Source organism: Dermacentor andersoni, chromosome 1 (genome assembly GCF_023375885.2).
Source record: "Dermacentor andersoni chromosome 1, qqDerAnde1_hic_scaffold, whole genome shotgun sequence".
In the NCBI taxonomy this organism is placed as follows: Eukaryota; Metazoa; Arthropoda; class Arachnida; order Ixodida; family Ixodidae; genus Dermacentor; species Dermacentor andersoni.
In genome coordinates, this window is record NC_092814.1 from 336,597,249 (window position 1) to 336,622,452 (window position 25,204).

Consider the following 25,204-nt stretch of genomic DNA (forward strand, 5'->3'; position numbering starts at 1 on the left):
ACGCCACTAGCGGCTCCTTTGCTTTAGCAGTTTCGTCTGCCTCCAGGGCCACCGCCGGTACAGTACTTGACATGAGAGACCCGGGCCGGGTGTCGCTCGTGCAGCGCGTCTCAGGGCGGCTGTCATCGAGCGGGAGACCCCGCCCCCACGGAGGTCGCCGCTTGCAAAACACGAGTGGCCGAAACGCACGTGGCTCTGTGGGGCCCCCTTCATTCGCCCGGCTCGTACTTGGCGGATCGGGAGACGCCTCAACCGCCGTTTGACGCCGTCCCGTCTGGGACCGAGACACAAGACAGCTGCGTCTGGCGACCGCCGCGTCTGGGGCTGTCTCCCCTACGCTTGCCCGTCCTTCTCCTCTCCGGAGCAGAGTGCCGGACCGCAGTCCGAGCGGCGGACCGTCCCGAGGCAGGAAGCCCACACGCGCGGGGTCCGGGAAAGCAGCGGCTTCTGCTGCGGCTCTTGCGGGATCCACCGACCAACCATGGCTGACCGCGACGTTGACTTGAGGTAGGCGCTCGAATTCCCAGGGTCATTGGCGGCGAAGCGCGGCAGCTGGGGGACATACTTTCGCTCAAGGGACTCGCGACGGGGCGCTAACCCCTTTAGCTAAAGAGAGGTACGGTGTACGGACGGAATTCTCCCACTGAGACCTTGGCAAGTGCGGAAACACTTAGGCTACATAAGATGGTACCCCAGCGCGTACTATTTTGCAGAAATTACTTTTTTTTTCAGCTCCTGCGCAAACCCTTTGCGCTAGCGTGAACTTCTTCCGCACACTGCAGCATGTTGTGTACAGAAGACGTTTCGTCTGGTGCAGATTGATCATAGAAGAACCACGCACTCGCAGGTAGAATCGGCCCGACGAGCAATGAGTGGCGGTATGAGTAAGGCATATCACTCCGCGACTCACTGAGGTCCTTACGGGACCGCTATCGAAACATATCTATAGCATCTACAGAGTCGAGCGCTTTGTTGACGATTGACTCCTGCAGAATTAAGCGTCTGGTCTTTATATCGAGTGATTCAATATCACATAGCTAAAATCGCAGCACAGGCATCCCACCCTCGGCCACCTTAAACGAAACCTTCACGACGCTCCTACTTCAACCAAATCACTAGCACATCTAACATTCGTCCGTCCTCAACTTGGATACGTGTCATCAATTTGGTCACCTCATCAAACCTATCTAATCAACGCTCTTGAACGTGTTGAAAATCGCACCGCGCGTTTCATCGCCAAAGAATACAGCCACGATTCGTGTTTCTATTAAATCTTCATTGTCATTATCCTCCTTAGTATTACGCAGAAAGATTGCTCTAACCTGCTTATTTCCTAAGATAATAAATCGTTAGCACCAAACCACCCTCCCTCTCTCCTAACCGGGACGAACGTCTCGCCGTTTAGACAACAACCACTCATTCAAACGTAGCTTTGGGCGCACAAACGCTTTCAACTAGTCAGCGTTATCACTAGCGTTTGAACTATGGAATAGTCACCCTGATAATGTGGTCGACATTCATGACCCTGTTAAGTTTCGTCATGAAGTAACTGCTATTTTTTCGCCACGAGTTGTTTTAATCAATTTTCTCTTAATTATGTACACGCTTCTCGCTCACTTCTGTATTTGGCAATGTTGGGATATGTACCCTTACATTACTTTTGGGAAATTTGCCGGTGCTAAGTGGTATACCCTTACATTGTGTATGTCGCCATCCATTCCGATAGTGTACATCGCGTTCCGCAACTATTATGTAACGTCCCCTCGTTTTATGTACCTTAGTATACGTCTTATATACTCGTCATCTCTTTCCATAATTTGTAATGCTTGCACTTATGAAGATATGCATTGTATAATCCAACCCCCACACAATACTCTTGCTGGAGTCCGTGAGGCTTTTTAAATAAATAAATAAATGAATGAATGAATTGACTTGATGCAAGAGCGCCAGTGAGAAAGGGCAAGGTCTCGTTGCCTGATTGCCCAACCATGCCCGATTGCTTAGTGGAACCAGTGGCTTATTTTATGTGTTTCCTGGTATATCCATAAACTCGCGTTTCCCCCCTGCAGGCATGTGTACAAATACACTTGCAACGTTCACTCATGACAAGGTAAAAAGTTCGCTTGTTTTACAAGAGCCTTCAACCAAGACGAGGCTATCTCGGTCAAGCATTCGATTTAGCTAAGCTTGAGCAAATTAAACAGAAACATTTTTGAGTGAGTAGATACAGATAGTAGAGTCCTTCTTGCCCTTTAAGCTCGTTAGAGTCTATTGTTCGAAGCGTACATTTTACATATTTGTTTCACACTGGACAAGCTATGCATCTCGAATGAAACTGAGAGAAGGCTATTTTCGCTGCGCAAAATATTGCTTTAAACTCAAAAAGAAATTTGCCCTCTCTTGCACAGTATTAGGCGCATAAATGCAAAACACGCGCCATTGGACATTACAATAGCTGAAGTCACAAAAGACAAGTCGACCAGAAGTACAGGATAAGTAACCATCTATAACAAGACCAGGGAGCTTCCTCACGAACAGCACACACCCTGCCGAAGTCCCTAAGGCGTGGCTCACTACCGTATAGTAGTTATACGTGAACCTTTGCACCATGCTCCCGGTCTCCTCCTCGCCGTCTACCTTGGTTTCTTGCACGGCTAAAACGTCGAGGTCGTGGTCCACTAGTAGTCTGTAAACCTGACTCTGTTTCCTTTTGGCGGCCAGACCTCGAACGTTTAGCGTGCCGAGGCTAAGCGACGGGTTGGTAGCCATTATTGGTGAAAACCGGAGGGGAGAAGGCCCGGAGCATGGTGCTCACCTTAACGTCTAGCTGACCGCTAGACGCCTCCGTGGCCATCCGGTGGGCGTCGCCCGGGTTCCTCTTTGGTCGGCTTCGGGGTAAGCCTACGGTCAGTCTCCAGGTTCGGCTTAGGCTTGAGGGTGGAGCGCCTTCCAGGTAGCGTCTTAGCGGGTGGTGCCTCGGAGTCACCGCCGGTCTTTCCGTCGACTTTCTCCTCGTGCTGCAGGGATCTCTTGACCGGTGCCGAGACGGATTCGGCGCGGGCGCTAGCAGGGGTCGCGTTGTCGTCCGCCTCTGCCTGCGTTGCATCCGTAACTGGCTGGTGGCTCTCATTTTCTTGCGGGGCCGTCTTCACGCTCTCGACTGTAGCTGCTGGTTCTTTGGGGGGAGGGATATTCCTTCCTCCTTCGGCTTGCTTGGTCGTCGCGCCGGTTTCTGCCGCCACTTTGCCGTTTCCAGCTCCCGTGGCCGCTTCCTCCGCCTCGGTCACGTCCATTACATGGTCTAACGTCGACGGCTCGCTCTCCGCCGAACCCGCGGCTACTGCGTATGAACGCACACAGTCCGCGTCGTTGTGTCCAAAAAGCCTGCACCGCGAGCAACGGGGAACCTTGCATTCACGACGAACGTGGCCAGAGCCCCGGCAGCGCAGGCACTGCATGGGACGTCCTGGGGCTACCACCAGCGCAAACTCGCCGGCGACGCGGATCTGATGGGGCAGGTCGTCGACTTTCATTCCTGCCTTCAGCTGCAGCAGCACTGCTCGGGTCGTCGAGCCCTTGTCGGAAACGCCATCCACTCGCCAGCGCTCCCGGGTCACTTCCGTCACTTTGCCGAAGGAGGCCAGCGCGGTCTTCACGTCTTCGTCGTCCACCCCATGCAGAAGCCAGTGGATACGAAGCTTCACCTGTTGTTCCTTGGGGTCGATGACCAGGCAGCGACGCCCCTTCACCTGCAGCTCCTTCAGGGCCGCCAGCTTTTCGGCAGCCTCGGCTGTCTTCATCGTCACCGCCCATACATGGTTGATTTGGTATGCTCCAAGGGCGACGACGCCAGAGAGCATACCAACAGCTTGAAGCGCGTCTCGAAAATCTTCTACACGAAACGGGCGAACACGAGCGTCGCCGTGCAAAAAAACTGTGGTTAAAACAATACGTCCTGTAGGTAGCCGAGGCAAAATTATCTGGTAATCCTTTTCTTCCGTCGAAAGCCTGTTGCCGCGGCTAACAGCCGCATATGCCGCTCCATTGGAGCCCATGATCCCGCGATCCGTTCAGCTCGGGAGCCGGAAGCAGAATGTTGCGCCACGGAGGCTTTTTTTCTTTATTTCCTCGTTACAGAAATGCCATGCGAATACATTGTTAAAGAGAGAATCAGCTTAGCTTATGCTGACTCTCTGAAATTAAAATCGCTTCGCAATCTAGCCAACTCATTGGTTGCCGCTGTTCGACGAGTTGGCTAGATTGCGCCACGGAGGCGAGCCTCGTGGTGCAGTTTACCTCATGTGCTCGTGGCTTTCACGCAACGCATCTGAAAAAAAAAAAGAAAAGACACTAACGCCCCGGGAGGGCTTGAACCTCCAACCTTTCGGTTAACAGCCGAACGCGCTAGCCGATTGCGCCACGGAGGCGAGCCTCGTGCTGCAGTTTACCTCATGTGCTCGTGGCTTTCATGCAACGCATCTGAAAAAAAAAAGAAAAGACACCAACGCCCCCGGGAGGGCTTGAACCTCCAACCTTTCGGTTAACAGCCGAACGCGCTAGCCGATTGCGCCACGGAGGCGAGCCTCGTGCTGCAGTTTACCGCATGTGCTCGTGGCTTTCACGCAACGCATCTGAAAAAAAAAAAAAGAAAAGACACCAACGCCCCCGGGAGGGCTTGAACCTCCAACCTTCCGGGTAACAGCCGAACGCGCTAGCCGATTGCGCCACGGAGGCTTTTTGTTTTCTTTATTACCGGTTTTGCAACAACAATACACTTACAACACATGAAAAGTCAAGACGGGGTTACAATACAATTTGTCAACACATTGAGCGAAAAGCCATCAGTCGTGTTCTGACTGACGTTGTCACTTAACATTCCCTTACTGTGACTAAGGGTTCTACCCTGGCTAGCCAGGGAGAAAGACATTTTGTTTTTCCACTTCTACTAACCGAGCAATCCTCTCTCAAATGTGCAGCCTTGCTGGTCTTGCATCCGGTTCACAGTAGAAGCCAGCCATTCTTGAGCGCCATATACTGTGCAGGCCTGTCAGCATGATTAGATCGGAAGGTACTCCTTCTTCGTTGTCTATCGCAAGGTACCTCATTCCATGCGTATCTAGTGGGAATTCTTTTTTGATTGTCCTCTGCAACACATCCCAGAAGAACACCGCTTCCCAACGGTGAAGGAAAACATGGTCGATCGTTTCCGGCTTTTTGCAAATAATGCAGTGAGGCCCCCATGGCATATAAAACCCACGCTCCTCTAAGAAGGTTCTTACAGGGAGAGTTCCGGTATGCAGTTTAAAAAAGAAAGTTTTTGCACTTGGTGCTACTTGCATTCTTTTAACCCGTTTGAGTACGTTCTGACCCAGGCCTGCACTGTATATCACCCTGTGCAACGGGATTGGCAACACTATATCACATAAGTATTTATACAGTTTCCTCTTTTTAACAGAACATAAATAATCATTAGAAAAACGCACACTCAAAAATCGCACACTCGCTACTACTTCCCGAAAATAACCCTGTGCCGTCCCCGTCAGGACTTTCGTGCTAATAACATATTCAGGTAGCAGTCGCCCTAATCTGGCCTGGCACACCGTTTGCAGAAATGGGTCGCTGACCTCGCGAAAAAAGAAAAATCTATTAACTAATTGTTTGAGAAAAAGGTGTGCCAGTCCAAGTCCCCCACACTTCACACTCCTGAACAAATTTGTGCGACTGCACCTTTCCCACGTCGATCCCCACACAAAGGTCGCAAAAACCCTATGAAGTTTCTGCACATTTACCCTAGAACAGTGCATCACTTGTAACACATACCATAGTTAAGCCACAAAAAACATGTTACACACGGTTGCCCTGGCAAACATGGAGAGATAATTCGCCCTCCAAGCATTCGCCTTTTCGCGTAAGAGTTCTGCTTGTTGCTGCCAGTAGTCATTATTATTTTTGTAGAACTCAAGTGGCACACCAAGGTACTTCACAGGCGTTTTCTGCCATACAACATTGGCAATAATGCCCGGGGTGAACGGCCACACGCCGTGCCAAAACCCCAGACACTTTCCCCAGTTTACTCGGCTTCCTGTAACGTCGCTGAAAAATTTAACACTTCGAATGGTTTCTTCAATGCCTTCGTAGTCAATACAACATACCGCCACATCATCGGCTTATGCGAGCAGTTTTACCTCTGAAGATTGTAAACGAAAACCACGGATAGAATTATTTTCAATTATTGACAAACATAAGGTTTCAATATATATACAAAAGAAAAGTGGACTGGTCGGACAGCCTTGACACACGGAACGCTTCACTTTAATGGGGGCCCCCAATTCTTTGTTAATAATTGGTGTGGTAGAGCAGTTCCGATACGCCAGAGCTACACCATCCGTGATGACGGATCCGACATTAATGTGTTCCAACATTGCAAACAAAATAGCATGTGCTACGCAATCAAATGCCTTCTCCAGATCCAACTGAAGTATGGCCACACACGCTTCAAGGGAGTCACGACATTCAAGAACTGAGCGCATCTTGTGAACATTCGTCGCTATAGTGCGACCCTTAATTCCACACGTTTGGTGTGGGCCGACTATGTCTTTAACAACCGACTGAAGTCTAGCTGCTAAGACTTTCATTAGTATCTTATAGTCTACATTTGTGAGTGCTATTGGTCTGTATGATGTTACACTTTTCAACTTATCTACATCCTCTGTCTTCGGAATCAACACCGTGTGTGATTGACCGAAAGATGGCGGTAACGCCTTACCATCGTACGCTTCGTTAAAAATTGCTACAAGTACTGCTGACAATTCCTTTTTAAACCGCTTGTACCACAGAGCGCAAAGCCCATCAGGGCCCGGTGACTTGCCAGGATTCAAATTGTCAATTGCGCGTTCCACTCCAAAAACAGTTATCGGCGTTTCTAATGAAACTTTTCTTTCTTCAGTCAGTTGAGGCATTCGTTTCAAGAAGTTCGTCTTAAACCGTTCTAGGTCCACCTGCCTAAATGCGAACAGATTTTCGTAGTGTTCAAAAAACACACGTGCGATACTATCATTATCTGTAACTTCGTTACCACCCACCTCAATCACGTCAATATGATTACGTCGAGCGTGCGATTTTTCCAGTCCGAGCGCCCTTTTTGTGGGCGCCTCCCCTATCGCAAAGGATTCGGCTCGAGCACGAACTATCACTCCGCGATAGCGTTCCTCATCATGCAGTTCAAGTTTCTGTTTAATATTCCGTATGTCGCTTTTGTATGTTCCCGGTTCTTGGCACTCCAGTTCTGTCAGCTTTTCCAAAATTATTCGCCGTTCCTTCTCTTTCTTTTTTGTTTCATGCATTATTGCGACGGAACGATCGATGGCTTTCATTTTAATGCACTGTTTAAACTCTTCCCATCGATGTTTTAATTCACCCTCGCCGCTCATTAGAATTTTTTTGATGCAGTCCGATACATATTCTCCGAAACTTTCGTCAGTAGTTAAGTTTGAATTCATTTTCCACAGCTCCCAAGAGAAGCTGCCACCTTTTTCCTTCCTTCCTAAGTCACATTTAACCAGACAATGATCAGTGAAGGAAATAGGATATACACTGTAACTATTACACATTGGTATTGCTTGAAGCGACAAGTAAATACGATCTAAGCGCGCATGACTGTTTCCTTGAAAGTGCGTGAAACGCACATCTCGCGTCCCTATCATACATTCCGCCACATCCGCTAATTCGCATTCAGTAATTATCTCGTTCAAAACATCCCTACTTTTATCGCTCCTTAATCTTCTATTAGACCGATCTCGAGCATTCAGAACACAATTAAAATCACCTAACAGCACCATCTGCTTTTCAGAAGATATATACTCTTTTAACATGGAAAAAAACAAAGCCCGTTCCTCTAACGCATTTGGTGCATAAATACATACCACCCGCCATTCAATTTCATGCAAAGCAAAATCACAGAAAACTAATCTACCAGATGGAGATGAATAAAAACCTTGCACCGTTATACCGGGTAATTTTCTAACAAACAGCACGCAGCCCGCCGACGTCCCTAAGGCGTGGCTCACTACCGCGTAGTAGCGTGGCGTAAACCGCTGCACCATGCTGCGGGTCTCTTCATCACCATCTACTTTTGTCTCTTGCACGGCTAACACGTCAAGGTCATAGTCCACCAGCAGCCTACACACTTGGCTCTGCTTTCGCTTGGTGGCCAGACCTCGAACGTTTAGCGTGGCCAATCTAAGCGACGGGTTGGGAGCCATGATTATAGGTCTAGTGAAAAGATTTGGCCCGGAGCATGGTGTTTACCTTTAGCGCCTAGCACACAGCTAGACGCCCCCGGAGCCGCCCGGTGGACCGGTACCACTGGAGAGCGGTGGCGGCTTCTTCTCGGACTTCTTGTCTGCGTTAGCGGTGTTCGGTCGTGGCTTGTAGCTGCTGCGGCTGCCCGTTGGCGTCTCCGAAGGCGGCCCGTCGTCCCCACTTCCTTGGTTCGCTGCGCTGCTGTCTGCAGCCTTCTCAAGTGGCCGTTTGACCGAGGCTCTGACATTGCTGCTCATAGGGTCGTTCTGCGCCGACTGGTCCTCAGCTGTCTTCATTTGCTCGCTAGCTTCCGTTAGGCTGCTCTTGCTTTCTTCCTTGGTCTCTTCCGCTGGCTTTTTTGCCACACCTTCCGTAGAGTTTTCCTTGTCCGGTGGTGTCCCCGCGCCCGCATCAGGTGCAAGCACACCGCCTACAGCACATGGGGTTGCCTGGTCTCCTGCCCCTTTCGCCGCGTCTTCGGCCTCGGCCGCATCCATTACCAACCTTGCTGTGTCATTGCCTTCGGCTGGCCCAGTCATAGAGGTGTATGTACGTACGCACTGGTCCTCGGCGTGTCCAAACCGACGGCATTGCGAGCACCGGGGAACCTTGCAGTCTCGTCGTACATGACCAGTGCCTGACAGCGCAAGCACTGCATTGGCCTGCCAGGAACGACGACTAGGGCCAGCTCACCGGCGACCCTAATTTGGTGCGGGAGATCTTCCACCTTCACGCCGCTGTTGAGCTTGAGCAAGACGGACCGGGTAGTCGTCCCCTTGTCGTTGATACCCTGAACGCGCCATCGCTCTCGGGTGACTTGTACGGCTTTACCGAAAGCCGCCAGTGCCGTTCTTACATCTTCATCGGCCACACCATGTATTAACCAATGAAGACGCAGACGCACCTGCTGATCCTGAGGGTCGACCACGATGCAGCGCCGCCCCTTTACCTTCAGCTCCTTGACTTCCAGCATCCTTTTCGTGGCGTCCGCGGTGTTCATAGTCACAGCCCAGACGTGGTTAATCTGGTAGACCCCGAGGGCAAGCACTTCCGGCAGCAATCCTGTTGGGCCAAGAGCGTCCCGGAAATCTTCTACTTTGTAGGGTCTAGCTCGCACGTCGCCGTGCAAAAACACGGTGTTTAGCACGACGCGCCCCTTTGGCAGTGGAGGCAAAATAATCTGATAGCCTGCGTCGTCATCGCTGTTCCACCTGTTTCCGCGGCCAACAAAGGCCGCTGTCGCCGCTCCACTGGAGCTCATGATTCGCCGTCCGTCACGCTCGGTGGCCGGAAGTAGAATGTTGCGCCACGGAGGCGAGCCTCCTGCTGCAGTTTAGCTCATGTGCTCGTGGCTTTCACGCAACGCATCTACAAAAAATAAGACACCAACGCCCCCGGGAGGGCTTGAACCTCCAACCTTTCGGTTAACAGCCGAACGCGCTAGCCGATTGCGCCACGGAGGCGAGCCTCGCGCTGCAGTTTAGCTCATGGGCTGTGGCTTTCACGCAACGCATCTAAAAAAAAATAAGACACCAACGCCCCCGGGAGGGCTTGAACCTCCAACCTTTCGGTTAACAGCCGAACGCGCTAGCCGATTGCGCCACGGAGGCGAGCCTCCTGCTGCAGTTTAGCTCATGTGCTCGTGGCTTTCACGCAACGCATCTACAAAAAATAAGACACCAACGCCCCCGGGAGGGCTTGAACCTCCAACCTTTCGGTTAACAGCCGAACGCGCTAGCCGATTGCGCCACGGAGGCGAGCCTCCTGCTGCAGTTTAGCTCATGTGCTCGTGGCTTTCACGCAACGCATCTACAAAAAATAAGACACCAACGCCCCCGGGAGGGCTTGAACCTCCAACCTTTCGGTTAACAGCCGAACGCGCTAGCCGATTGCGCCACGGAGGCGAGCCTCGCGCTGCAGTTTAGCTCATGTGCTCGTGGCTTTCATGCAACGCATCTGAAAAAAAAAAGAAAAGACACCAACGCCCCCGGGAGGGCTTGAACCTCCAACCTTTCGGTTAACAGCCGAACGCGCTAGCCGATTGCGCCACGGAGGCTTTTTTTTTTTCTTTATTGCCTGTTTTATAACAAATACACGATTCACAGCTATTCTCCGCTGCGATTACAAAACAAAAAAGAAAGTTCAATGTGCGGGTGTACCTTGTCGTTTAATTTTGGTTTAAAAAGGCTGAATGTTTGCAAGCTGTTCAAATGCTGTTAACCACTCAGGTGGTTCGCTGAGCGCTTTAAACGCTTCGCGAATGTACAATACATTTTCAGCAAAATATTCTTTGGCCGGTTTTGCGTCAACATCCTCATTACGCACCGCCATTCGTGTTTTCCACACGCTGTGCATGCAGAGTAACATCACCATATCACATGGCACGCCTTCTGTCTCTCCAAACGGTAAAAAACGGATTCCAAAAGGTGTTAAAGGAAATTCTTTCTTTAGTGTCCTTTGTAGAATGTCCCAAAGGAAGACTGAGTCCCTGCACTCCAGAAAAATATGCTCCATTGTCTCCGGTTTCTGACATATCTGGCAATTCACACTCCAGGGTACAAAGATCCCCTTCTCCTGCAGCCATGGCTTGACAGGAAGCGTGCCAGTGTGTAGCATGAAAAAAAAAGTTTTTGTTGTTGCTCTTACAGGCATTTTCTTAACTCTTTTTAAGACATTCTGCTCACGCCCCAGTGCATATACTGCACGGTATATTGGTACTGGACACATGATATTAACTAAATCTCGGTATAATCGCTTTCTTGCGACTGTGGTCAGGTATTCCAAAGAAAAGTGTACTTTTAGAAAACGGAAAGAGCTTATCACTTCAAACAAAAAACCTCGGACAACCACTTGACGTATGCCATACGACGTCACAACATATTCTGGCAGTGCGTCACCTAATCGCGTCTGGATAACGCACCGCAAAAAACAATCGCTTTCGTCGCGCAAGAACATGAACCGCGACACTACTTGTTTCAAAAATAAATGCGACAAACCCAACCCTCCTTTCTGCACAGCGTGAAACAGATTCAGACGACTCATGCGCTCCCATCCTGATCCCCACACGAACATAGCAAAAACCCTGTGCAACTTTTGTACACACACTCGGGATATACATAAAACTTGCAACATATAAAACACTTTAGCGACAAGAAATAAATTGCAGACAGTGGCTCTCGTGAATATTGACAGATTCTTGCCTCCCCACTTCGTTGTTTGTGCTTTAGCCCGCTCAGTTTGTTCAGTCCATTGCGTCGTGGTATCGCGATAGTATTCCAAAGGAACACCAAGATAACTGGTTGGCGTATCTGTGAACGGTACTGTTTCTAACACTGCAGGCCGGCTGTCCCATTCACCGTGCCAGAAGCCTAAGCTTTTTGGCCAGCTTATGGCACTCCCCGTTAGACTGCAAAACTTTCTTGCATCCTTGACTGCCTCCCGAATGCTCTCTTGGTCAATGCAAAAAAGTGCGATGTCATCTGCGTAAGCTAGTATTTTTACTTCCTGAGTTAAAAGGCGGTAGCCGCGAATGTTTTCGTTTTCTCGTACCTTCAAACAGAAAGGTTCAAGAAAAATCGCAAAAAGTAAGGGCGACAAAGGGCACCCCTGGCGCACACTGGATAATACTGGTATATTTTCGCTGAGTCTTTTATTGATTATAAGGTGAGCGGAACAGTTCTCATAAGCCATGGCTACTCCGTCCTGAATCACTTCGCCTACATTAATGTGTTTTAGCAGGGCAAGAAGTATGCTGTGAGCAACCCTGTCAAAAGCTTTTTCTAGGTCTAACTGAACCATTGCTACACATTCGATGCGCCACGGAGGCGAGCCTGCTGCTGCAGTTTAGCTCATGTGCTCGTGGCTTTCACGCAACGCATCTACAAAAAATAAGACACCAACGCCCCCGGGAGGGCTTGAAGCTCCAACCTTTCGGTTAACAGCCGAACGCGCTAGCCGATTGCGACAAGGAGGCGAGCCTCTTGCTGCAGTTTAGCTCATGTGCTCGTGGCTTTCACGCAACGCATCTAAAGAAAATAAGACACCAACGCCCCCGGGAGGGCTTGAACCTCCAACCTTTCGGTTAACAGCCGAACGCGCTAGCCGATTGCGCCACGGAGGCGAGCCTCCTGCTGCAGTTTAGCTCATTTGCTCGTGGCTTTCACGCAACGCATCTACAAAAAATAAGACACCAACGCCCCCGGGAGGGCTTGAACCTCCAACCTTTCGGTTAACAGCCGAACGCGCTAGCCGATTGCGCCACGGAGGCTTTTTTTTTTTTTCTTTATTACCTGATTTACACATAACGCACGTACAAAAAAGGTAACACGTTTGCTCTTAGTAGAACACTCCACGCGTTAGAGTTAAAAACAGAAAGAGGTAGTTGTACTATGGTAAAAACACCGGCTGCATTTTGGGTAATGCAGCTTGGTTAGGGGAACCGAACTGTGGCCAATTTGTCTAATATGGGTAGCCACGCTGGTGGCTCCCCCTTGGCTTTATGTATGTCACGTAGGTGCAGGATGTTTTCCACGAAATATTCCTGAGCAGAACGAGGTTGAAGAGCTTCATGCCTTACATCCATTCTTGTCTTCCAGACACTGTGCGTGCAGAGCAACATTATTGTGTCGCACGGCACGTCTCCCGTCTCTTCAAAAGGCAGAAAGCGAATACCGAATGGTGTCAGAGGGAATTCTTTTTTGATTGTTCTTTGTAGGATATCCCACAAGAACACTGAATCCCAACAATCAAGAAATATATGATCTATAGTTTCCGGTTTATGGCATATACCGCAATCGATACTCCATGGTACAAACAAACCCTTCTCTCTTAGCCATGGTTTTACGGGAAGCGTGCCGCTGTGCACAAGAAAAAAGAAAGATTTGGTAGACGGCCTGATAGGCATTCTTTTTACGCGTTTCAAGACATTGCGTTCAGGCCCTAGAGCGTATGTTGAGCGGTATACAGGCACGGGGCACAAAATATCCACGAGGTCTTTATACAATTTCTTCCGGCCGACTACAGACAAATATTCAAGTGAGAAGTGAGCTTTAAGCAAACGAAAAGCGCTTACCACTTCGCGCATATATCCTTTCACCACTACTTGTGGTGTTCCGCATGATGTAACAATGAACTCAGATAAGGCATTGTGTAGTTGGACGTGTATAACAGTTTGTAGAAATGCATTCCTTTGGTCGCGTAGGAAAATAAACCTTGAGACTACTTGTCTTAAGAACAAATTACACAAACCAAGACCTCCGTTATTCACGGAATGAAATAAGTTTAGCCTGCTTGTACGTTCCCATCCCGATCCCCAAACAAACATTGCGAATATCCTGTGCAATTTTTGGACACACATCCTAGACATACATAATACTTGCAACATATAGAACACTTTAGCCACGAGGAATGAGTTACACAAGTTGCACGCGCAAACATTGAGAGGTTCCGTCCTCCCCAGTTTCTTGTTTGCTCGTTTGCCCGATCAGTATCTGCTGTCCACTGCTCGGTCGTGTCGCGGTAATGTTCGAGTGGTACGCCGAGGTAAGTAGCAGGTGTCTCGCTGAAATTTATAGTGTCAAAAATTTCTGGCGTAGATTCCCATTCACCATGCCAAAAACCTAAGCATTTTTGCCAGCTTATTGCACTTCCTGTAAGGCTGCAGAAAGTTCTTGCGGTATGCATAGCTTCCTGAATGCTTTCCTTGTCAGGGCAGAATACTGCGATATCGTCAGCATAGGATAAGACCTTTATTTCACGTGATAAGAGCCGGAAACCGCGTATCTTTTTATTCATCATTAGATTTAAACACAGCGGTTCGAGGTAAATTGCAAATAGCAATGAACTGGCAGGGCATCCCTGTTTTACACCAGAGTATGCTGTAATGCTTTCGGTTAACTTTTTATTAATAATTAGTTTTGAAGAACAGCCAGTGTAGGCCATTTTTACTCCATCATATATGATGTTACCTACGTTGATGTGTTCTAAGAGGGAGAAAAGAATGCTGTGGGTTACTTTATCGAAAGCTTTTTCTAAGTCGAGTTGAATCATGGCTACCCGTCCGTGCATTAAGTCACATAGTTCCAATATACTTCTGGTCACATGAATATTCGTGAGTATGGTTCTCCCTTTGATTCCACAAGTTTGATGTTCACCGACCAAGTTTGTAATCACGAACTGAAGTCGCTTAGCTATAACTTTCATAAAAACCTTATAATCCGTGTTAGTTAGACTTATGGGTCGGTATGCTTCGGGTGACAGTAATTTTACAGGGTCTTTGGTCTTTGGTAGTAGTACGACGTGGCTTCTTTTAAATGACGGAGGCATCATTTTGGATTCATAAGCTTCTTCTATAACTCTGAGGAGCATTTTTGCGATTTGATGCTTAAAGAATTTATAAAAAGCGGCACCAAGCCCGTCGGGCCCCGGAGCTTTCCCTGTAGGCAAGTCATCTATCGCATTTTCCAGTTCACTAACACTTATTGGTCTTTGAAGTTGTGTTTTTACTTCATTTTCTAATCGTGGCATCAATTTCAGAAAATGGGTGTCAAAGCCCTCTCGCACATTCGCCCCGCAGCCTAGCAAGTTTCTGAAACGTTGCACTAGCGCTCGTTCGATAACCTTTTGGTCTGTGGAAAGCGCACCTTGGTAGCGCAGCTCTGTTATTGCGTTTCTCGTAGCGTAGCTTCTTTCGTCGCTTAACGCTCGCTTGGTAGGTGTTTCGCCCATCCAGAGCCGCTCGGCACGCGACCTTATCATCGCACCTTGGTATTTTTCCGAATCAATAATTTCAAGTTGCCTTTTGACTTCTTTAACTTTGTTTGCAAGCAGGCGGGGAACAGTGCTTTCCGCATTTAAGAGATAGTCTAGAGTACGCTGCAACTCGGTTTCTTTCTGTCTTGCCTTGTAGCGCACGACACTAGCTCTTTCGATTGCACTCATCTTAACTTCGCAATTAAAGTGCTCCCACAACTCGACAGGGCTGATGAAGTCGTTTTCCTGCATTTCTTTAATTTTTGCCGTTATTACTTCGATAAAGATTTCGTCTTGCAGGAGGCTATCATTGAATTTCCAGAGGTCCCAATTGAAGGTGCTCGTTTTACGCTTTGTGCCTATTGTAACAGTCACTAAGCTATGATCGCTAAAGCTTACATGCTTAACGGCATATGTTGTGCAAAAAGATAAGAGGCTTGCTGTCAGATATACTCGGTCAAGTCGGGCGTGGCTTGTGCCTTGGAAATGCGTGAACTGAACTCGCTTTTCTCGCAGTACATCGCCTATATCGATTAGGTCGTATTCCTGAACGATTGCGCTAAGTTGCAATGCGCTCTTATCATGTGTCGGTAGGTTCTTGGCGTTGTCTTCAGCCATGCATACACAATTGAAGTCCCCTAATAGTAACACATTTCTTTCGCATTTCAAGAAGGTTTCGATGTATCGGAAAAAATCTATACGCTCACTAGCTTTGTTTGGTGCATAAATGCAAATAATTCGCCATAGTGCCTCTTTAACATAAAAATCGCAAAGTACTAAGCGACCACTTTCAGAAGCGATGACAGACTGCTCTACAATGCCGACGGAGTTACGCAAGAAAATTGCGCACCCCCCTGATTTACCCACGGCGTGGCACACACAGAGATTATATCTTGACCGAAAGATTTCCACCATCACATTAGTTTGTTCCTCGCTTTCAATTTTTGTTTCCTGGATAGCTAGAATGTCGATATCATTTTCTAATAACAGGCGGCTCAGTTGAAGTTGCCGCCTTCGGGCTCCGAAGCCGCGTACGTTTAGTGTTGCAACACGCAGGGCTATTCCAGGATTAACGGCCATTGTAAGTGAAGTTTACACAAACCGACACAAGATATTGTTCAGATGAGTGGAAACTTACAACGCTAGACCAGTGACCACTGCTGTCTTTGCTGCACCCGATGCAGCCCGTCGCTTGGTTGAGTTGCCATCCGTGATTGTCCATTGTAGATGTGAGTCTTTCACCGGTCCCGCAACGAAGTGATTAGCCAAACCATGCTCCCGCTAACGCGGGGGCATGGACGGCACTGGTTTCCTGTCTGGTGGCACGGTAGGTTTTGGCTTGAAGCTAGACCTACGGGTGGACGCTGTTTTGGAGGGAGGTTCTTCTGCGCACTTTGAGTCAGAGCGCTGGTCATCGCTGCTCGCTTTTTCTCGCGGGCGCTTAGTAACTGCCGTAGCCGGCATTCCCATAGTGACGTCGGTGCACGTTTCTTCCTTCTCGCCTTCCCGTGTTTCGCTGGGCCCAGGCTCTGTGACAGTAGTTACACTTACGGCATCGTTTGCAGGTGTAAGCTTTTGCGGTAGTTCCTCAATGGCACTCTGAAGTTTCTGCGTTTCGTCTAGATCGGGGGGCGTGGCCTCAGGCGTCTTGTCCTCGCTGGGATGTGTTTCGCTTGCTGCTGCTGTCTCTTCGGCGTCGACCTGATCCATCAGGTGTTCGTCTAATATGTCGCTGCGACCCGGCCCAGTGACGTTCGCGTAGCTACGCACGCACTGGGTCTCTTCGTGGCCGTAGCGGTGACACAGCCCACAGCGCGGCCCGCGACATTCGCGACGTATATGGCCAGTACAATGACACCGCAGGCAAAGCGGAGGCCTTCCTGGCACGATGACTAGAGCATGATCCTCCCCTACTCGCACCTGGTGTGGCAGGTCTTCGACTGACGTCCTTGCCTTCAAATGCAGCGACACTAGGCGTGTATGTGACCCCTTGTCGTTGCAACCGGTAACACGCCATTTCTCTCTGGAGATTTCGGTCACGGTTCCGAATGGTGCCAGGGCTGCTTTGACGTCTTCATCGGGCGTGGTGTGGAGAAGCCAGTACAACTTCATTCTCACATCTTGGTTGCAGGGGTCTATCACAGCACAACGGTGGTCTTTCACGCTAAAAGCGTTGGTAGACAAAAGCTTCTTCTTGCCTTGAACGTCTTTGAAGGTGATGGCCCAGACGTGGTTCATTTGGTAGGCCCCGAGGGCAACAACTTCCGACATGAGCTGATGGCGGACTAGTGCATCGCGAAAATGCTCGACGCGATAAGGCCTTGCCTTCAAGTCACCGTGTAAGAACACAGTAGTAAGTACAGTAGTTCCTGATGGCAGATGTGGCAAAACAAGTTGATATTCCTGTTTGGTCGTTTCCGAAAACCTGATTCCGCGGTTCAAACGGGCCGCAACAGCCGCTCCTGCGGAGCTCGACATTCCACGACCGTACCGGACGGAAGCCGGAAGTAGAAAATCGATTGCGCCACGGAGGCGAGCCTCGCGCTGCAGTTTAGCTCATGGGCTCGTGGCTTTCACGCAACGCATCTAAAAAAAATAAGACACCAACGCCCCCGGGAGGGCTTGAACCTCCAACCTTTCGGTTAACAGCCGAACGCGCTAGCCGATTGCGCCACGGAGGCGAGCCTCGCGCTGCAGTTTAGCTCATGGGCTCGTGGCTTTCACGCAACGCATCTAAAAAAAATAAGACACCAACGCCCCCGGGAGGGCTTGAAGCTCCAACCTTTCGGTTAACAGCCGAACGCGCTAGCCGATTGCGCCACGGAGGCGAGCCTCGCGCTGCAGTTTAGCTCATGGGCTCGTGGCTTTCACGCAACGCATCTAAAAAAAATAAGACACCAACGCCCCCGGGAGGGCTTGAACCTCCAACCTTTCGGTTAACAGCCGAACGCGCTAGCCGATTGCGCCACGGAGGCGAGCCTCCTGCTGCAGTTTAGCTCATGTGCTCGTGGCTTTCACGCAACGCATCTAAAAAAAATAAGACACCAACGCCCCCGGGAGGGCTTGAAGCTCCAACCTTTCGGTTAACAGCCGAACGCGCTAGCCGATTGCGCCACGGAGGCGAGCCTCGCGCTGCAGTTTAGCTCATGGGCTCGTGGCTTTCACGCAACGCATCTAAAAAAAATAAGACACCAACGCCCCCGGGAGGGCTTGAACCTCCAACCTTTCGGTTAACAGCCGAACGCGCTAGCCGATTGCGCCACGGAGGCGAGCCTCCTGCTGCAGTTTAGCTCATGTGCTCGTGGCTTTCACGCAACGCATCTAAAAAAACTAAGACACCAACGCCCCCGGGAGGGCTTGAACCTCCAACCTTTCGGTTAACAGCCGAACGCGCTAGCCGATTGCGCCACGGAGGCGAGCCTCCTGCTGCAGTTTAGCTCATGTGCTCGTGGCTTTCACGCAACGCATCTAAAGAAAATAAGACACCAACGCCCCCGGGAGGGCTTGAACCTCCAACCTTTCGGTTAACAGCCGAACGCGCTAGCCGATTGCGCCACGGAGGCTTTTTTTTTTCTTTATTTCCTGTTTTGAGAACTGTAGATATAGGATATACAAAACACGAATTCAATCTCTGAATTCTACATATGCAGTGATGTCACAAAGAGGAACCGCTGCGCATTCAAATGTGGAGCTTAGTTAAAAATGCTTGATCGTCACTAGCTGATCAAGGATAGGTAGCCAGTGTGGTGGCTCTGTTTGGGTTTTTAAGACTTCGCGCACATAAATAATATCGTCAATGAAATATTCCCTGGCTGGTCTTGGATTCAGCTCCTCATTTCTTGCAGCCATCCTAGTTTTCCACACGCTGTGCATACAGAGGAGCATCACCATATCACATGGCACGCCCTCTATGTCTGTCACCGGCAAGAACTTAATACCAAAAGTGGTCAACGGCAAATCCTTCTTAATTGTTCGCTGGAGAATGTCCCACAGAAATACTGAATCCCAGCAGTCTAGGAATATGTGCTCTATTGTTTCAGGCTTTTGGCAAATGTTGCAGTTAACGCCCCAAGGAAGGAAGAATCCTTTCTCTTGGAGCCACGGCTTGACAGGGAGCGTACCAGTGTGCAGACAAAAGAAAAATGATTTAGTGGTCGCCTTCACAGGCATCTTTTTCACCCGGTTCAATACGTCCTTCTCGCGTCCTAAGTTATACAGAGCTCGGTACACAGGCACTGGGCACATAATATCTAATAAGTCTTTATACAATCGTTTTCGTTTTGCAGTATGCAAGTAATCTGCGGAAAAATGTGCACTGAGGAGGCGATAAGCATTCACCACCTCTGTCCAGAAGCCTTTGATCGCTTCCTTAGGTCCAGCATGTGACGTCACAATGTAATCGGGCAACGCATCACACAATCGCCATTGAATTACGGATCGCAAAAAACCATCTCTTTGGTCTCGTAAAAAGCAAAATCTTGAAACTACCTGCTTTAGGAATAAATGAGATAGGCCCAAGCCTCCTTTGCGCATGGGATGGAACAAATTTAAACGAGTTGTGCGCTCCCATGACGATCCCCATATATAAACAGCAAAAATTCGGTGCAATTTCTGCACGCATACTCTGGACATACATAAAACTTGCAGTAGGTGGAACAGCTTTGCTACCAGAAACAAATTACACACTGTTGCACGTCCGAACATAGACAGGTTATGACCACCCCACTTCACCGTCTGTGCTTTGACTCTTTCTATTTCACCTACCCAATGCGTTTTTGCATCACGGTAGTGTTCCAATGGGACTCCTAGATATCGAGAGGGATTCTGGATGAATTTGATATTTTCCACATAAGCGGGCGTACTTTCCCATTCTCCGTGCCAAAAACCGATGCTCTTCTGCCAGCTTATGGCACTACCAGTAAGATTACAAAACATTTTCGCATCTTTGACTGCCTCAACAATGCTGTCTTGGTCGCCACAAAAAATTGCTATGTCATCAGTATATGACAGGATTTTAACTTCGTGCATATGCAGTCGGAATCCATTGATCTTCTCGTTGTGCAACACCTTTAAACAGAATGGCTCTAGAAATATGGCGAAAAGCAAGGGCGAGGCCGGGCATCCCTGACGTACACTCGACCGAACCGGTATACTAGCACTCAGCTTGTTGTTAATTATGAGCCTTGCACTGCAGTCCGCGTATGCCATTCGCACCCCTTCTTGAATAACAGCCGAACGCGCTAGCCGATTGCGCCACGGACGCGATTTCTGTAAGACCACACGCGTCAGCGAACTCGCCGCAATTTCCTTCTTTCCTTCCTTCTTGAATAACTTTTCCAATGTTGATGTGTTCGAGCAGAGCAAACAATATGCTGTGGGCAACCTTATCGATGGCTTTCTCTAGGTCTAACTGTACCATGGCCACGTGTCCGAGGGTTACGTCACAGCACTCGAGAACGCTTCTCGCTGTGTGGATGTTGGTTAATATTGTTCTCCCCTTAACACCACATGTCTGATGTGGGCCAACCACAGAAGTAATAACTGACTGGAGCCTTTTGGCCAGGACCTTCATGTACACCTTATAATCAACGTTCGTAAGACTAATTGGTCGATATGCTTCGACCGACTGCAACTTGGCAGGCTCATCAGTCTTTGGTATCAGGACAATATGGCTGGAACTGAAAGATGGAGGCAGGCGTTTAACTTCGTGCGCTTCAGTTATGAGGTTGTAGAGTATTTCCGCCATTTGACGCTTGAAAAACTTGTAAAAGCTAGGCCCTAGGCCATCGGGCCCCGGAGCCTTTGTCTTACTAAGCTCATCGATTGCTCGTTCTAACTCTTCAATAATTATAGGTTTCTCGAGTTCCGTCTTTACTTCGTCCTGCAGTACTGGCACGAGTGGCAAAAGATGTGTCTTGAACTCCTCAGTTATTTCTACTTTACTGTTAAACAAGTTAGAATACCTTTCTTCGAATGCGCTTCGAATGGTTTCTTGATCACGTGAAAGAACGCCGCGATAGCAAATTTCTTTGATTTGTTTCTTTGTCGCATATCTCTTTTCGTCTCCGAGTGCTCGTTTCGTCGGGGCTTCATCTAACCAGATGCGCTCGGCGCGTGATCTTATGACCGCTGCCTCGTATCTTTCAGTCTGAATGGCTTCCAGCTGCTCTTTTGTTTCTTTGATTTCAGTCGTAAAATGCCCAGGGACTGCGCTTTCAACATCTACAAGATACTTCAGCCTACTGTTTAGTTCTATTTCTTGCTGTTTAGCCTGACGGCTTAAAACACACGCCCTTTGAATTGCCAAACTTTTCACCTCGCTTTTAAATTGATCCCACGCATAGAACCATTTTTTAGGCTCTCTCGCACGCAATTCTTTAATTTTTTCCGTTACTTCGTCCACGAATCTTTCGTCCTGTAGCAACTTGTCATTGAGCTTCCACAGCTGCCAATTAAAACGGTACTCCTTCAGTTTTGATCCAATTGTGAACATCACTAAACTGTGGTCACTAAAGCTGACATGTTTAACCGTGGATTGATTACAAGTCGGTACCAGTTCCACGGACACATACGCCCTGTCGAGCCTTGCGTGACTCCGCCCTTGAAAATGAGTGAACATTACTTGGTGTTCACGTAGTACATCACCCACATCAACAAGGTCATACTCTTGAACTGTGGATCGGAGCATTTCTGCACTCTTGTCGTTCATGAACACATCTTTAGATGTGTCCTCGGGCAAATATACACAATTAAAATCACCTAATAAAGGAATTCTCCTATCACAATTTATGAAGGTGGCCATATATTCAAAAAACACTTTTCCCTCACTTGCTTTGTTCGGGGCGTAAATACAGATAATTCTCCAGTCTACTTCATTGCAAGATAGGTCACACATAACTAATCGGCCATTATCGAGCGCTACTACAGTTTCTTCAATAATACCGACAGTGTTACGCAGAAAAATAACACATCCTCCAGACTTCCCATTAGCATGACTAACACAAACATTGTAATTTGATTTAAACATTTCAACCATTCTATCCGTCTGTTCCTCACCTTCAATTTTTGTCTCCTGAACTGCAAGAATATCAATGTCATGGTCAATTAATAGCCTTTTAAGCTGAGCTTGCCGCTTTCTCGTCGACAGGCCACGCACATTGAGTGTCCCTATTTTTAAGCCATGTTTAGAAAGTTGAGGGACAGACGGACTACTTGGCGTCTGATGCAAGTTTACTGGTAACGGACTTACAGCCCTGGACTGGACGACATCGTTAAATGGCTCCGCCACACTGGTCGAAGCCCTCGCGTCTTCCTTGTCGGCACACATCATGGAAACTGCAACGTACACGTCCACCCTCAGTTCATTCGTTCCTTACTACAAACCAGCGGGCCCCCTATGGGAGGGGCACTGCTGGCGGTGTCCTCTTGTCCGGTGGCACGTTCGGTTTGGGTTTCAGCGAAAGCCGCCGAGAGGTGGTAGTCTTGGCAGGCGGTCCTTCAGCTGCACTCCGGTCTTCTCCTTTCCCAGCCTTTCCAACGCTTTCATCTCGTGGTCTTTTTGAGACAGCCGTTGAATGGCCGCTATTCACCGCCTCTGCGCTGCCGCCGACGATTCCAGGGCTCTCGTCCATGGTCTTCTCGGCGGTTCCGAGCACAGCTTCGCCTTCTTCGCTGCTTTCTGTCGCCTGCTTCTGTGCCATATTGTCTTCTTTGCTGGCTTCCTCCGGCTGCTCTTTGTCATGGCTCGTAGCGGCTGGCGCCTCGTCAGAGTTAGGCTGGACCTCACCCGCCCCAGCTGTGTCCTCTGCGTCAGCTTGATCCATTAGGTGTTCGTTTATCACGTCGCTCTTGCCAAACCCTGTCACATTCGCGTAACTTCGCACGCACTGGGTATCTTCGTGGCCGAAGCGACGACAGATCCCGCAACGTGGAACGCGGCACTCGCGCCGCATATGACCGGTGCCGTGACACCGGAGGCAGAGCGGTGCTCTGCCAGGCACCAACACGAGTGCGTGGTCCTCGCCGACACGTAGCTGATGCGGAAGATCTTCTGTGGTAAGGCCAGGTTTCAAGCATAAAGACACGAGTCTTGTGTGCGACCCTTTGTCACTGCATCCGGCTACACGCCACTTTTCCTTTGACATCTCGGTCACTGTTCCGAAGGGTGCTCGCCCTCCCGATGAGGACGTGCGCCGCTCGCACGTCCTCATCTGGTGTGGTGTGCAGCAGCCAGTAAAGCTTCATGCGTACGTCTTGGTTGCGTGGGTCAATCACCAAACATCGCTCACCCTTCACAGTTAACGCTTCCGTAGTCAGCAACTTCTGCTTTCCTTTTTCATCTTTGAAGGTAATAGCCCATACGTGATTCATTTGATAGGCTCCTAAAGCCAACACTTCCGGCATCAACTGCAGACGGGCTAGCGCGTCTCGAAAATGTTCTACGCGATAGGGCCTCGCCTTGACATCCCCGTGCAAAAAGACGGTATTAGAGACGGTCGTACCTTTCGGCAATTGCGGCAAAATAATCTGGTACTCCTGTGTAGCAGCATCCATAAACCTGATACCGCGGCCCTTTTGGGCCGCAAACACCGCCCTTGCGGGAGCCGACATTCCGCGTCCGCACGCAGTGGTGGCCGGAAGTGGAATCACCGATTGCGCCACGGAGGCGAGCCTCCTGCTGCAGTTTAGCTCATGTGCTCGTGGCTTTCACGCAACGCATCTAAAGAAAATAAGAGACCAACGCCCCCGGGAGGGCTTGAACCTCCAACCTTTCGGTTAACAGCCGAACGCGCTAGCCGATTGCGCCACGGAGGCGAGCCTCCTGCTGCAGTTTAGCTCATGTGCTCGTGGCTTTCACGCAACGCATCTACAAAAAATAAGACACCAACGCCCCCGGGAGGGCTTGAACCTCCAACCTTTCGGTTAACAGCCGAACGCGCTAGCCGATTGCGCCACGGAGGCGAGCCTCGCGCTGCAGTTTAGCTCATGGGCTCGTGGCTTTCACGCAACGCATCTAAAAAAAATAAGACACCAACGCCCCCGGGAGGGCTTGAACCTCCAACCTTTCGGTTAACAGCCGAACGCGCTAGCCGATTGAGCCACGGAGGCGAGCCTCTTGCTGCAGTTTAGCTCATGTGCTCGTGGCTTTCACGCAACGCATCTAAAGAAAATAAGACACCAACGCCCCCGGGAGGGCTTGAACCTCCAACCTTTCGGTTAACAGCCGAACGCGCTAGCCGATTGCGCCACGGAGGCGAGCCTCCTGCTGCAGTTTAGCTCATGTGCTCGTGGCTTTCACGCAACGCATCTACAAAAAATAAGACACCAACGCCCCCGGGAGGGCTTGAACCTCCAACCTTTCGGTTAACAGCCGAACGCGCTAGCCGATTGCGCCACGGAGGCGAGCCTCGCGCTGCAGTTTAGCTCATGGGCTCGTGGCTTTCACGCAACGCATCTAAAAAAAATAAGACACCAACGCCCCCGGGAGGGCTTGAACCTCCAACCTTTCGGTTAACAACCGAACGCGCTAGCCGATTGCGCCACGTAGGCGAGCCTCTTGCTGCAGTTTAGCTCATGTGCTCGTGGCTTTCACGCAACGCATCTAAAGAAAATAAGACACCAACGCCCCCGGGAGGGCTGGAACCTCCAACCTTTCGGTTAACAGCCGAACGCGCTAGCCGATTGCGCCACGGAGGCTTTTTTTTTCTTTATTGCCTGTTTTATAACAAATACACGATTCACAGCTATTCTCCGCTGCGATTACAAAACAAAAAAGACAGTTCAATGTGCGGGTGTACCTTGTCGTTTAATTTTGGTTTAAAAAGGCTGAATGTTTGCAAGCTGTTCAAATGCTGTTAACCACTCAGGTGGTTCGCTGAGCGCTTTAAATGCTTCGCGAATGTACAATACATTTTCAGCAAAATATTCTTTGCCCGGTTTTGCGTCAACATCCTCATTACGCACCGCCATTCGTGTTTTCCACACGCTGTGCATGCAGAGTAACATCACCATATCACATGGCACGCCTTCTGTCTCTTCAAACGGTAAAAAACGGATTCCAAAAGGTGTTAAAGGAAATTCTTTTTTTAGTGTCCTTTGTAGAATGTCCCAAAGGAAGACTGAGTCCCTGCACTCCAGAAAAATATGCTCCATT

General features: G+C 49.4%; 1 protein-coding gene and 24 non-coding genes across 25 annotated transcripts in view; 1 reads left to right on the plus strand and 24 right to left on the minus strand.

Annotated features, from left to right (window-relative positions):
* The first annotated feature begins 385 nt into the window (after positions 1–385).
* The window catches only part of LOC126516467 (lysyl oxidase homolog 3-like), a 154,182-nt gene continuing 129,363 nt past the window's right edge, over positions 386–25,204 (plus strand). The window contains exon 1 of the mRNA XM_050166596.3: positions 386–507. Coding sequence (XP_050022553.1) covers positions 482–507 — 26 coding nt within the window. The 5' untranslated portion in view covers positions 386–481. The remainder of the gene's footprint in view (positions 508–25,204) is intronic.
* Positions 4,354–4,428, minus strand: TRNAN-GUU (transfer RNA asparagine (anticodon GUU)). The gene has a single exon. It is a non-coding gene; the product is annotated as a tRNA-Asn (tRNA).
* TRNAN-GUU (transfer RNA asparagine (anticodon GUU)) lies at positions 4,506–4,579 on the minus strand. The gene has a single exon. It is a non-coding gene; the product is annotated as a tRNA-Asn (tRNA).
* TRNAN-GUU (transfer RNA asparagine (anticodon GUU)) lies at positions 4,661–4,734 on the minus strand. The gene has a single exon. It is a non-coding gene; the product is annotated as a tRNA-Asn (tRNA).
* Positions 9,691–9,764, minus strand: TRNAN-GUU (transfer RNA asparagine (anticodon GUU)). Its single transcript has one exon. It is a non-coding gene; the product is annotated as a tRNA-Asn (tRNA).
* On the minus strand, positions 9,838–9,911 carry TRNAN-GUU (transfer RNA asparagine (anticodon GUU)). Its single transcript has one exon. It is a non-coding gene; the product is annotated as a tRNA-Asn (tRNA).
* On the minus strand, positions 9,985–10,058 carry TRNAN-GUU (transfer RNA asparagine (anticodon GUU)). The gene has a single exon. It is a non-coding gene; the product is annotated as a tRNA-Asn (tRNA).
* Positions 10,132–10,205, minus strand: TRNAN-GUU (transfer RNA asparagine (anticodon GUU)). Its single transcript has one exon. It is a non-coding gene; the product is annotated as a tRNA-Asn (tRNA).
* TRNAN-GUU (transfer RNA asparagine (anticodon GUU)) lies at positions 10,284–10,357 on the minus strand. The gene has a single exon. It is a non-coding gene; the product is annotated as a tRNA-Asn (tRNA).
* On the minus strand, positions 12,348–12,421 carry TRNAN-GUU (transfer RNA asparagine (anticodon GUU)). Its single transcript has one exon. It is a non-coding gene; the product is annotated as a tRNA-Asn (tRNA).
* TRNAN-GUU (transfer RNA asparagine (anticodon GUU)) lies at positions 12,495–12,568 on the minus strand. The gene has a single exon. It is a non-coding gene; the product is annotated as a tRNA-Asn (tRNA).
* On the minus strand, positions 17,659–17,732 carry TRNAN-GUU (transfer RNA asparagine (anticodon GUU)). Its single transcript has one exon. It is a non-coding gene; the product is annotated as a tRNA-Asn (tRNA).
* On the minus strand, positions 17,806–17,879 carry TRNAN-GUU (transfer RNA asparagine (anticodon GUU)). Its single transcript has one exon. It is a non-coding gene; the product is annotated as a tRNA-Asn (tRNA).
* Positions 17,953–18,026, minus strand: TRNAN-GUU (transfer RNA asparagine (anticodon GUU)). The gene has a single exon. It is a non-coding gene; the product is annotated as a tRNA-Asn (tRNA).
* Positions 18,100–18,173, minus strand: TRNAN-GUU (transfer RNA asparagine (anticodon GUU)). The gene has a single exon. It is a non-coding gene; the product is annotated as a tRNA-Asn (tRNA).
* Positions 18,247–18,320, minus strand: TRNAN-GUU (transfer RNA asparagine (anticodon GUU)). Its single transcript has one exon. It is a non-coding gene; the product is annotated as a tRNA-Asn (tRNA).
* TRNAN-GUU (transfer RNA asparagine (anticodon GUU)) lies at positions 18,394–18,467 on the minus strand. The gene has a single exon. It is a non-coding gene; the product is annotated as a tRNA-Asn (tRNA).
* Positions 18,541–18,614, minus strand: TRNAN-GUU (transfer RNA asparagine (anticodon GUU)). Its single transcript has one exon. It is a non-coding gene; the product is annotated as a tRNA-Asn (tRNA).
* TRNAN-GUU (transfer RNA asparagine (anticodon GUU)) lies at positions 23,792–23,865 on the minus strand. The gene has a single exon. It is a non-coding gene; the product is annotated as a tRNA-Asn (tRNA).
* Positions 23,939–24,012, minus strand: TRNAN-GUU (transfer RNA asparagine (anticodon GUU)). The gene has a single exon. It is a non-coding gene; the product is annotated as a tRNA-Asn (tRNA).
* TRNAN-GUU (transfer RNA asparagine (anticodon GUU)) lies at positions 24,086–24,159 on the minus strand. The gene has a single exon. It is a non-coding gene; the product is annotated as a tRNA-Asn (tRNA).
* On the minus strand, positions 24,233–24,306 carry TRNAN-GUU (transfer RNA asparagine (anticodon GUU)). Its single transcript has one exon. It is a non-coding gene; the product is annotated as a tRNA-Asn (tRNA).
* TRNAN-GUU (transfer RNA asparagine (anticodon GUU)) lies at positions 24,380–24,453 on the minus strand. The gene has a single exon. It is a non-coding gene; the product is annotated as a tRNA-Asn (tRNA).
* On the minus strand, positions 24,527–24,600 carry TRNAN-GUU (transfer RNA asparagine (anticodon GUU)). The gene has a single exon. It is a non-coding gene; the product is annotated as a tRNA-Asn (tRNA).
* On the minus strand, positions 24,674–24,747 carry TRNAN-GUU (transfer RNA asparagine (anticodon GUU)). The gene has a single exon. It is a non-coding gene; the product is annotated as a tRNA-Asn (tRNA).